General features: G+C 40.7%; 1 protein-coding gene across 2 annotated transcripts in view; it reads right to left on the bottom strand.

The window, feature by feature from the left end:
• The window catches only part of LOC100690945 (signal transducer and activator of transcription 5B), a 39,669-nt gene that overhangs the window by 26,917 nt on the left and 167 nt on the right, over nt 1–12,585 (bottom strand). For both annotated transcript variants that reach the window (XM_013276817.3, XM_025909846.1), the window contains exons 1-3: nt 12,579–12,585; nt 9,343–9,477; nt 8,902–9,058 (exon numbers count right to left, since the gene is read on the bottom strand). The exon at nt 12,579–12,585 is cut by the window's right edge. In XM_013276817.3, coding sequence (XP_013132271.1) covers nt 8,902–9,058; nt 9,343–9,470 — 285 coding nt within the window. In that variant the 5' untranslated portion in view covers nt 9,471–9,477; nt 12,579–12,585. The remainder of the gene's footprint in view (nt 1–8,901; nt 9,059–9,342; nt 9,478–12,578) is intronic.

Here is a 12,585-nt window from a genome sequence, read left to right as displayed (position 1 = left end):
GGCAGTAGGACTGGGAGTTGAGCTTGACTCCATCCTCAACCCGAAAAGGCCCCACAAGCTCATCTTTGATGATACCAGCCCAAACCAGTACTCCACCTCCACCTTGCTGGCGTCTGAGTCGGACTGGAGCTCTCTGCCCTTTACCAATCCAGCCACGGGCCCATCCATCTGGCCCATCAAGACTCACTCTCATTTCATCAGTCCATAAAACCTTAGAAAAATCAGTCTTGAGATATTTCTTGGCCCAGTCTTGACGTTTCAGCTTGTGTGTCTTGTTCAGTGGTGGTCGTCTTTCAGCCTTTCTTACCTTGGCCATGTCTCTGAGTATTGCACACCTTGTGCTTTTGGGCACTCCAGTGATGTTGCAGCTCTGAAATATGGCCAAACTGGTGGCAAGTGGCATCTTGGCAGCTGCACGCTTGACTTTTCTCAGTTCATGGGCAGTTATTTTGCGCCTTGGTTTTTCCACACGCTTCTTGCGACCCTGTTGACTATTTTGAATGAAACGCTTGATTGTTCGATGATCACGCTTCAGAAGCTTTGCAATTTTAAGACTGCTGCATCCCTCTGCAAGATATCTCACTATTTTTGACTTTTCTGAGCCTGTCAAGTCCTTCTTTTGACCCATTTTGCCAAAGGAAAGGAAGTTGCCTAATAATTATGCACACCTGATATAGGGTGTTGATGTCATTAGACCACACCCCTTCTCATTACAGAGATGCACATCACCTAATATGCTTAATTGGTAGTAGGCTTTCGAGCCTATACAGCTTGGAGTAAGACAACATGCATGAAGAGGATGATGTGGACAAAATACTCATTTGCCTAATAATTCTGCACTCCCTGTAGATTCGGATGGCATCAATCCCAAATGGAGTACTTGGGGATCCTGCTGACAAAAGACCTTGCATTGTTATATGAAGTTAATTATAATCGGGTGAACAAGAAGATATACAGTACGACTCTGGATACTGTAGCTCCTGTGAAAACTAAGGCCTCAAATCCAAAGTCCCTGACTCCGTGGTATAATTCTCAAACACGTAGCCTAAAGCAGATAACTCGTAAGCTGGAGAGGAAATGGCGTGTCACAAATTTAGAGGATCATCATTTAGCCTGGAGAAATAGTTTGCTGCTTTATAAGAAAGCCCTCCGCAAAGCCAGAACATCTTACTATTCGTCACTGATTGAAGAAAATAAGAACAACCCCAGGTTTCTCTTCAGCACTGTAGCCAGGCTGACAAAAAGTCAGAGCTCTACTGAGCCAACCATCCCTTTAACGTTAACTAGTAATGACTTCATGAACTTCTTCACAAATAAAATTTTTATCATTAGAGAAAAAATTACCAATAATCATCCCACAGATGTAATATTATCTACAGCTACTCTTAGTACCATCGATGTTAAGTTAGACTCTTTTTCTCTAATTGATCTTTCTGAGTTAACTTCAATAATTAATTCCTCCAAACCATCAACGTGTCTTTTAGACCCCATTCCTACAAAACTGCTCAAAGAAGTCCTGCCATTAATTAATTCTTCGATCTTAAATATGATCAACCTATCTCTAATAATCGGCTATGTACCACAGGCCTTCAAGCTGGCTGTAGTTAAACCTTTACTTAAAAAGCCATCTCTAGACCCAGCTGTCTTAGCTAATTATAGGCCAATCTCCAACCTTCCTTTCATATCAAAAATCCTTGAAAGAGTAGTTGTCAAACAGCTAACAGATCATCTGCAGAGGAATGGCTTATTTGAAGAGTTTCAGTCAGGTTTCAGAGCTCATCACAGCACAGAAACAGCTTTAGTGAAGGTTACAAATGATCTTCTTATGGCCTCTGACAGTGGACTCATCTCTGTGCTTGTCCTGCTAGACCTCAGTGCTGCGTTCGATACTGTTGACCATAATATCCTATTAGAGCGATTAGAACATGCTGTAGGTATTACAGGTACTGCACTGCAGTGGTTTGTATCATATCTATCTAATAGATTCCAGTTTGTACATGTAAATGGAGAGTCCTCTTCAGACACTAAGGTCAATTATGGTGTTCCACAGGGTTCAGTGCTAGGACCAATTCTATTTACATTATACATGCTTCCCCTAGGCAACATCATTAGAAGACATAGCATAAATTTTCACTGCTATGCAGATGACACGCAGCTCTATCTATCCATGAAGCCAGGTAACACACACCAATTAGTTAAACTGCAGGAATGTCTTAAAGACATAAAGACCTGGATGGCCGCTAACTTTCTGCTTCTTAATTCAGATAAAACTGAGGTTATTGTACTCGGCCCTGAAAATCTTAGAAATATGGTATCTAAGCAGATTCTTACTCTGGATGGCATTACCTTGGCCTCCAGTAACACTGTGAGAAACCTTGGAGTCATTTTTGACCAGGACATGTCCTTCAATGCACATATTAAACAAATATGTAAGACTGCTTTCTTCCATTTGCGCAACATCTCTAAAATTAGAAATATCCTGTCTCAGAGTGATGCTGAAAAACTAGTTCATGCATTTATTACTTCCAGGCTGGACTACTGTAATTCTTTATTATCAGGAAGTCCTAAAAACTCGCTGAGAAGCCTTCAGCTAATCCAAAATGCTGCAGCAAGAGTACTGACAGGGACTAGAAAGAGAGAGCATATTTCTCCTGTTTTGGCTTCCCTTCATTGGCTTCCTGTTAAATCCAGAATTGATTTCAAAATCCTGCTCCTCACATACAAGGTCTTAAATAATCAGGCCCCATCTTATCTTAATGACCTTGTAGTACCATATCACCCTATTAGAGCACTTCGCTCTTGCACTGCAGGCCTACTTGTTGTTCCTAGAGTATTTAAAAGTAGAATGGGAGGCAGAGCCTTCAGTTTTCAGGCCCCTCTTCTGTGGAACCAACTTCCAGTTTGGATTCGGGAGACAGACACTATCTCTACTTTCAAGATTAGGCTTAAAACTTTCCTTTTTGCTAAAGCATATAGTTAGGGCTGGACCAGGTGACCCTGAATCCTCCCTTAGTTATGCTGCAATAGACGTAGGCTGCCGGGGATTCCCATGATGCATTGAGTTTTTCCCTTCCAGTCACCTTTCTCACTCACTATGTGTTAATAGACCTCTCTGCATCGAATCATATCTGTTATTAATCTCTGTCTCTCTTCCACAGCATGTCTTTCATCCTGTTTTCCTTCTTTCACCCCAACCGGTCGCAGCAGATGGCCGCCCCTCCCTGAGCCTGGTTCTGCCGGAGGTTTCTTCCTGTTAAAAGGGAGTTTTTCCTTCCCACTGTCGCCAAAGTGCTTGCTCATAGGGGGTCATATGATTGTTGGGTTTTTCTCTGTATTTATTATTGTGCTATCTACTGTACAATATAAAGCGCCTTGAGGCGACTTTTGTTGTGATTTGGCGCTATATAAATAAAATTGAATTGAATTGAATTGAATATGACAATCTGGAGAGGTGGGGTCTGCTCCACCTCGATCTGGGCAGCAGAGTTAGAGCGATATAGATAAATATCCTCCCAAAGCTGCTATATTTGTTTGCAGCACTTCCAGTGGAAGTTCCAGCAAAACAATTTAGGGAGTGGGATATGCATTGCTCAAGATTCACATGGGGAAATAAAAGGCCAAGAGTGAGATATGCAACATTGCAGCTGCCTGGTGAGCAGGGGGGGCATGGCCCTACCGTGCTTTGAGGATTACTATCTGGCAGCCCAGATCAGACCTCTAGTGTGCTGGTGTAACTAAGTATGAGGCAAAATGGAAGGACATTGAGCTTTCCTTGATGGATTTCCCAATACAGTCTGTTCTGGGGTCTCTTGAGAGTTTGCCACAGGCGTATCAGATGCAAATTTTCTGTGTAAGTTTTTCCCTGAAAAAATGGGCAGATGTGATTAAAATTTTTGGTCTTAATAGGGAAATAGGGTTGCTGGGATGGCCAGCGTATCTCCCGCGCTTCCTTCCAGCATTGTTAGACCATAAATTTAGGGAGTGGTCCAGTCATGGAATCACTGCAATCTGTAAGATAGTTAAGCACGGGGAGCTGATAAATTTTGAGGACGTGTCAGATTTACGAGATCGGCAGGGAAGATTTTTATCGTTACCTACAGGTTCGGAGTTTCTTCCGGAAGGAAGTTAGAATGCCTGACGCAGACGCTAGTGGGGTGATCCAAATATTTATGGATGCTTATGGTGAGAACATTATAAGAGCCACTATTGGCAAAGTGTACAGAAGTTTTATAGCTATGAAAAAGACCTCAACAAGATATGTCAGTCATCGATGGGAAAAAGAAGCAGGTATAACTATCTCAGAGGAAGATTGGTCGCAGATGTGGAAGAATGTGTTATCTACCACATAGGGCTGGGCTATATCATACCGTTCACGGTAATACCGGTGTAATTTTGGGCAATGATAGAAAAATGAAATGTCGCGATAGAATATGGGTAAAACGCGCATGCGCAGTGCCTATGTTTGCATACGCACATGGCGGCAACGCAGAATGAGAAGAGCGAAAGTGGATCGTTAAATGAAACGGATGAACCAGAACTGGTTTGTAAAAATGCTGCAACTTCAGTGGTGTGGAACTGGTTTAGCTTTCGTCCGTCAGATACGCAACAAAGCACTATTTTTGGTAGAGCATGCTAGCGGGCCGTCGTTATTACCGTGTTGTTTGGAAAATACGGCGCACTTAAAATCAATCCTTTGACCTCGAAACGATTTTATGTACACGGCGCTCGAAAATCTGTCAGATGTTTCAGTACGACTTTGCTAAGCTACGAAGCCGCACCGCTTGATGGATTGTCGGAGCATTACGGCTATAGTAGGCAGGAGCCTCGCGGAGTGATACGTACTGTGCTTCAACATAATATCACCGTATTGTGTGTGTATAAGCTCTTTGTAAGTTTTGTGGATATTATACATGGTTATGCTGAGGATATGTCGGCCAATTTCCACTGGAAATGCCTTTTGGTTAAACTGTCAGCGAGGAATTTGCATTTGCACTGTTAAATTTTATGTAACTTTAATGCACATAAAAAGCAGCTGCTTGCTTAAGTGAAAATACATTGATGGGGTTTTTGCACTAATAAAGTTGTGGAGTTGTAAAGTATTTTGTCTAGTGTCAATTATATCATCAGTTATATCGTTATCGCAAATTTTCAAATGTATATCGTGATAAATATTTTTGGTCATATTGCCCTGCTCTACTACCACAAATTCTTTAACATGGCGAGATTTTGGATGGAAGAATTTCATTAGATTCTTCATCACACCAAAGCAGAAATCCAAAATAAGTGGTTCAGGCGCTTCGTGCTGGAGGGAGTGCGGGGAGGTCGCTGCAGGTTGCTTCCATGTCTTCTGGTCATGCCCTAAACTGAAGACCTTTTGGGAGGAGATTAAACAAATGGTGGTGGATGTGCTTGGAGTAACACTGGACTTCTCCTTTAGTACCATGTACCTTGGGAATATCCCTGAGGATATAAATAAAAGAGACTCATACTTACTGAAAATAATTATGGTTGCATGCAAAAAGGCAATTACTAAATGTTGGTTACAGACAAGCCCCCCCACACGGAAGCTGGTCATAGACATTATTAACACAATTCATCATATGGAACTGATTACCTTCTCACTGCGGCTGCAGAAGGGGAAAGGAGAGAGACTTTGGGAAAGATGGGATCGTTATACGTCAAGAGACTAGAATCTGATACCTCTGTGATGCAGAGGGACGGCTGCGAATTTGTTTGAATGGAACACGCACCTGTGGAATGTGGAATATATGAAAGTAAAACAAGGCGATGTGTATTTTGGACTATGTGAACATATGTGAGTTTGTTGGTTTCCCTTGCCCTCTTTAGTTCTGTATGTAAAATAAGATGAAAATCAATAAAGAGAAAGTATTAAAAAAACAAAACAAAGTGCTTTCTCAAACAGACTTGGGTCTTTACCCAACAGAATAAAGCCTCTTTATGTGATCGTTGCTGTGATTTAATGTTATATGCATAAACCAAATTTAGTTTATTATAATAGTTATTATACACATCTTTCATTCAGAAAATAACAACACATGCAAAGCTTCTCTGAATTAACTGGTTTGACAAAACCTGACGCTCGAGTCAGAGATAACAAGATAACAGGTGTCACAACTTTTTCTGCAACAACACACACACAAATACCAGGTGCTGTAAACTTTGCTTTATTTATAACCACTGCTGTTGATGTGTGGAGAGAGCAGCAGACAATGGGAGTTTACACATATACTACATTCCTCTTAAATGACTTGTTAGTCACATCCAAAAGCCTCAGAGCTCTTCTTTTTAGTCAGAGCAGATCTCAATCAGCACTCTTATTTTTTCACAATAGAACAAAGACAATCAAAATAAATAAATAAATAAAAGTAAAATGAAATATTTTACCACCTCCTCCAATCAACTCATTCTGAACTTTATGCCAACTTCTCTAAAAAAAAAAAAAAAAAGGGAATGAGGCAACAAAAGTCTGGAAAAGTAAGTGATCCTAAAGAGAAAAAGCTAGTGGATCATTTTGCAACTAATTAGGTTAATTGTCAACAATAACATCAACAATGAACTCATAATCAACTCAGAGTTCCTCATAAGAAAAGCAACAATTTGTTAAAAACTGTAGCTACAAAAAAATAATAATGATCCTCAGTGTTAAATAGTGATATCAAAAGACTCAAAGAGAAGAAATCTCTGTGTGCGAGGGACAAGGCTGAAAATACCATTTTGGACTGAATTTCAAGCTTTGCATTAAAAACAGGTGTGATTCTGTTATGGAAACCAGTGCATGAAGAGCTACTTATCTGATTTGTTAACTATTATAATAAACTAGAAGAGCCACCTCCACAGGACAAGACTCAGCAGTCCATCTGCATCTTAAGGATAAAGGTCACTCTTTCGAGGATGCCAATGTTCACATTTTGGACAGAGAGGACAGATGGTTTGAAAGAGGAGTGAAAGAGGCCATCTATGTCCACTGTGAGCGACCATCTTTGAACAGAGGCGGTGGTTTACGACACCAACTGTCTGCCATCTATAATCCAGTTTTGAGTTCCCTCCCCAGACGCCTTAACGCCCACTCACATCCTGGGCCATCTGACCTCAGGAATTCACATGACAAGGTGGGGCCAGGTTTCACAATGAGCTCACCCGAAACCCTGGCTGATTGTGACCTACACCCGCTTTCACACCTTGGCTCATGTGATTAGAGGATCATCAGGGGGTCCTTTGTCCCTCTTTGGGGGGATACTCCCACTGGGTTAAATCTGGGACTCTCGGCCATTTGACCTTAGAACTGAAGAAGCTTCTCGGATGAGAGGTGAAACGTCTTCAAGCAACTTAAAGAAGTCCAGACGCTTTTCTTTGCAAAGTCCTTTGACCAAACCGGTGCATGGTTTCAGGAACACTTCCAGAAATCAGTGCTTGAACACAACTCACTCTGCCATCCACAAATCAGATAAGAAGTAGTAGTCATATGTGAACATGATACAGACGGTCTGCTGTCTTGTCTGGACCAAAGTTCATTTAAAATGGACTGAGGCAAACTGTTCTGAGGTCAGCCAAAATAAAATTTGATGTTCTTACTGACAAACACGGCTGCAGCGTCCTCCGGACAGGAAAGACACCAGCTAGCTTGTTGTTTGTGCTCAGTTCAAAAGCCTGCATCTCTTAAATGAAGGTAAAGTTATTCTCTATTAAACAGACAGTTTGCACATCTACAAAGGCCTCATCAGTGATGAAAGGTATGTACAGGTGTAAACAAATACTCCCATCCAGACAATGTGGGGTCAAGGGTATACCTGACCATTTTGACTACTTCACCTTTAAAAACTGTTTACATTTACAGTTACATTAAGATGCAGAGGACGCCTCTGCGTTTTTTGTACAACTATTTACAGATCAATCAGGAATAGTTCCTGTCAACAAACGACACAGAAGCACATCACATGCCTGACAACTTTAGGGCGTATCAGTGCTCCTGTGTCTATCTGAAGAAAGCGTTTACGCTGCAGTTTGCCTTTGTTGACATTCCATAGTCGTCTCATTGTGTTGACACACAAAATGACTACACAACATTCCAAACATGCCAAATGTCACAAATGTCTAAAAACTCAAAACTTGCTGTTGATATCGCTATTCTTACTTTTGCCATCGCTCCCACAACGTTCCCCTTTTTCTCAGTAACCAAATGCTTCGTGACCTGGTGCATTTTTCCACCAATAGGAAAGGCCGTGTCATGTTTTTTTGCTTGCAAACGCTGATTTTAATTTTTTTTAATTTACTTTTTACTGTTTCTTCCAGCAGCAAATGTGACTAAAGTTATTTATCATAACTCTGGTTTTACCTGGCCAATCAACACAATTCAATAACTGGTACGAGAGCGTTTTGATGCTGCCTCATCTTAAATCGGTGAGTTGACTTTAGAGGATTAAACTACATACTGCAGCAGCGGCCGAGTGCTAACCTGCTGACGATCACTATCGGGAATTAACAAGTTCTTGTTTGTTAGAGCCCTGACTCAGTTCAGGAGACAATGCTTTTAGGTTAGGAGGAAGAGGAAGGAGTGGAGATGATGAAGGAGGAGAAAGGCATAATAAGAAGGAGACGACCCTAGGTTAAACAGTCAAACAGTTTACAGTTTTAAATAACTATATAGCTGCTGGTGTCTGGCCACATACACAAGACGTGATCAGGCGACAATGCCTAGCCGTATTAGATGGGTGTCTGAAAAGTTTAATTAACCGGACCCTGAGTCTAGATCAGAGCTGTTGAGATGTGGTTGTATAAAAACTAAACAACATCAGCACAAGCTTTCACAAAATATACAAGGGAAACGTTGGGATAAAGGTTCCAGTAGGAACATACGATCATTTTTTTGTAGCCAACACGTACCTTTAGCTGGCTGGCATAGTGACCTAGCTTGATCTTGAGCAGAAAGCCGTCCTCTCCTCCCTGGACCTGGGCTTTCTTTTGGAGCTCGGCCACCAGGTTATCCAACAGACGCTTGGCTTTGGTTTCCTCTGCTGGGTTATCCAACTCCACCGAGTCCCTGTGAACAGTACCATTGTTTTTAAAGTGTTAATAGAATGCACAGCCAGAGTCGAGCCTAGTGACCTCCACCAACACCAGTCACTGATCTAGTTCTGGTTTGGTATATAAACACACATAGAAACACACTGATTACAGTTAGTTTTTATTTATTTATTTATTTATTGAGTATCGTGTGTGTGACCCTATTTTATGTACATGACACTGACTAAAACTACCGTTTTGAATGTTCCATCTAAATAAAGTTAGGCAGGACTGGAAAGAGACTGGTGTAATTCTGCATACCAGAGTTGGCTTTCAATCCACTGAGCCAGGTAGTGCCGCACCTCAATGGGGAAGTGCTGGCCGTACAAGGCCTGCATCTGGTGCAAGGCATCACCCTGCAGCTGCTGGGCCTGGATCCACATTGCCATGGTTATCCTGTGAAGCCAGGAAAATAGGAGGAAAAAAAGGCCAGGTCAGCAGATTAGACAGAGTGAAAAGAACAGCAATGAGCAATAATGACAGAAGAGGACCGGTCGAGCAACACTATGCAAACAATATCAGTTGATGCCACCATCCTGCCATATCACAGATACATTACTGTTTTTCACACAATGAAAGCAAAAAAAAGATCCTACAAATAATATCAGTTAAGTCCATAAGTTGGACAATAATACATTCTTTGTTATTTTGCCTCTGTACACTACAGCAGTGGATTTTAAATCAAACAACAAAGATGTGACTCAAGTGCAGACTCTCAGCTTTTACTCAAGGGGTTTGACAAAAGTATATGTATAAGAGTTCCAACTTCCAGAGGCTAAAAAGTAAAACGCTTGGACAAACGAGCATGCTAATACTCAAGATGAGGTTTATTACTTGGGTGAACATAGCTTTGCGGTCAGTGATCACCCTAAGCCTAGACCCATGGACATCAAGTGCTTAGTCTCTGAGATACTCTGTCAGGCCTTTACTGCAGCCACCTCCAGTCTGTGCTTGTCTGTAGGTCTCTCTCCCTCACTTTTGTCCACAGTAACTGAAAGGTATGCTCTACTGGGTTGAGATCAGGTGGTTGACTTGGCCATGGGAAAATATCACATTTCTTAGACACTCTTATGTTGCTGTGCAATGCTTTGCTATGCTTATCCATTTGCACTGTGAAGTCCTATAATCTAGCAGCATCCACCCTTCCAGTTCTTGAGTGTAACCAGTGGGTTGCACCTTGTTGTAAATGCCAGTGTCTAGAGCTGGGTGATAAAACCAAATAATTATGCAGAAAAAATGATCAGTATTAAGGTCAATAGAGCCCATCCCATCCATGTTTTGACAGACAACATGAAAGGCCAATGACAATAGTGCTGTACAAATCAGTCATGTGTTTGAAGTAGAACTGGAGCCCAGTCAGACTGGAGGAGAAGTAACCAGCAGCTAATGTTGCTAATGTTTGAGCTGTTACACACTAGTACGTTAGGACTGCGAGTGACTGAAGTTTGTCTCCCTAAAGCCAGGTAATGGCGTTATAAGACAAGAATCGCAAACATCGGATTTATGCAGCTGATTAAAGTAACTAAACTGCGTGCCAGCTCTGTGATCATTAACATTTCTCTCACTGGGCTTTTTCCCAACCACACATGGAGGCTAGAGACGCCGCTGAACAGCTGTTTTCACTACAACATCAGATCCATATGCGAGTCTCACTGCCCACGTCATTAACACAGTACCACACTTTATGTTCTCTCTGTTCCCCCTGGAGAAAAACTGGAGTGTCTGTTTTTGTTTATATTTGAAGATTTATTGATTTTCTGAGGAGATACACAAAATATGTTCTTTTCCCACCTTTATGCATTTATTGCAACAACAACTTAAAACTAACTGTTTTTACACTAAAAACAATACAGAATCAGGTTTGTTTGTTTTGTTTTAATAGCTACTTTATTTTATTGGAACAGACCAAAAACTCTGTTTTCCAGTTCATTTGTGTTCTTCTGAAACACTTGAAGCTTTTTCCTAATCAGAATTAAGATTTTAGTTTATTATATATACATTACAGTCCATATATGTATGTTCAACCTCTGACAGAAAAATAAATCATGTTTAAACCAAAATTAACCTTAGATCTTCACATCTTCTTCTGCTAGGCCTTTTGCTAAGGTGCCCAGTGCATTTATTCTTTTTAAGAATTTACCAGATCGCTGATTTGGCCACTCTTAAAGTTTTATCTGTCTTTCTCATAGGTTTATCTGTTCTTCTTCCTCCCTAATGATGGGCTCCTTCACTTCCACTGACAACTGTTTGGACTTCATATTGAGAGATCCAATGTAAAGATACTAAAAGCAAGTTCAAAAGTGCATTCAACTCCAGATATGGGTTACCTTAAACAAAGGTCTTGTGTCAAAAAGTGATCTACTGCCAAAAACTGATTCCTGGTAAGTGACTGCCCATATTTACACTGCTAAAAATATTTTGTTGGCCTACAACATATGAAATATATGTCAAATGTATCCCTCATGAATGATATAAAGTAGGCACAATCAGTTTCTGGCTTTTATATATCCTTTATATACCGAGTTAAAGTCTCATTGACATTAAAAATGACTTTTTCAAGATTGGTCTGGCAGAAATTGCAACACATATAACAATAGTTCTATAAAGATATTTTAAGTGGCCAAATGTATAATGTGGGTAAAATAATAGAGTCATAAAAACACTTGAAGAACAGGTAATTTTTCAATTTTATATATAACTCCTTTGTCAATCTTGTTCAGTAAAGTCTATTTACCAATATAAGTAAAGACGTTACACATGAAAAGAACGCTGGAAATCAGTTTTTGGCACAACAAAGGAACAGGCCTTATCTGACCATGAAACTGCTTATCAGTCAGTTTTTTATGAGCTTTACAGATGAGCTGTTAACCACTCTGTGACATGCATTCCCGAAAAATAAGAAAAAACTACGACTCCAATTTTCCTCAAAGAAAATGACAAAATTAAAAAACAAAAAACTCTTAGATGTAAACAATATCAGCTCACACCCCCAAATCAGTCTGACTGGAACTTTCTAAGAAACATATGACTAATTTATCACTGAGGCATTGCCTTGTATTACCAAGCAATGTGACGTGGACGACACGCTAATGAACCAAAGCGTGTGTTTAAAAAATAAAAACAAGAGTCTAATTGAGCGGAGAACAGCGGTGGTATCGATAGAGCCATATGTTTACATCCTTGGCACTTGACTAGCGAGCGGAACAGGGAAGTTTAACAGATAGCTTAGCTTGCTAACTTCAGTGTACATTCAAAGCAGCTCGCTGAAAACCTGAAACTGTAAATATGGCATGAGTGTTGCTGAACAGATGTGAGTATAGTGAATGAAAAGGTGGCGAGTTTACGTTGGCTTCGTCATTTCGGTGTGGCCAACGCTCTATTACTTTAGCTAGCTAGAAAAGGTAAGCTACTAGCTAGCAAAGTAGGGAAGCTTGCTGCTCCACCAAAACTTCGCTCTCATGCGCTACAAGTAGTTAACCGCTCCGACTATAACTCACCTTTTAC

The sequence above is a fragment of the Oreochromis niloticus genome, linkage group LG8 (assembly GCF_001858045.2).
Source record: "Oreochromis niloticus isolate F11D_XX linkage group LG8, O_niloticus_UMD_NMBU, whole genome shotgun sequence".
Taxonomy (NCBI): domain Eukaryota; kingdom Metazoa; phylum Chordata; class Actinopteri; order Cichliformes; family Cichlidae; genus Oreochromis; species Oreochromis niloticus.
The sequence above is the reverse complement of the archived record's forward strand: the minus strand, read 5'-3'. Positions and strand labels throughout refer to the sequence as shown.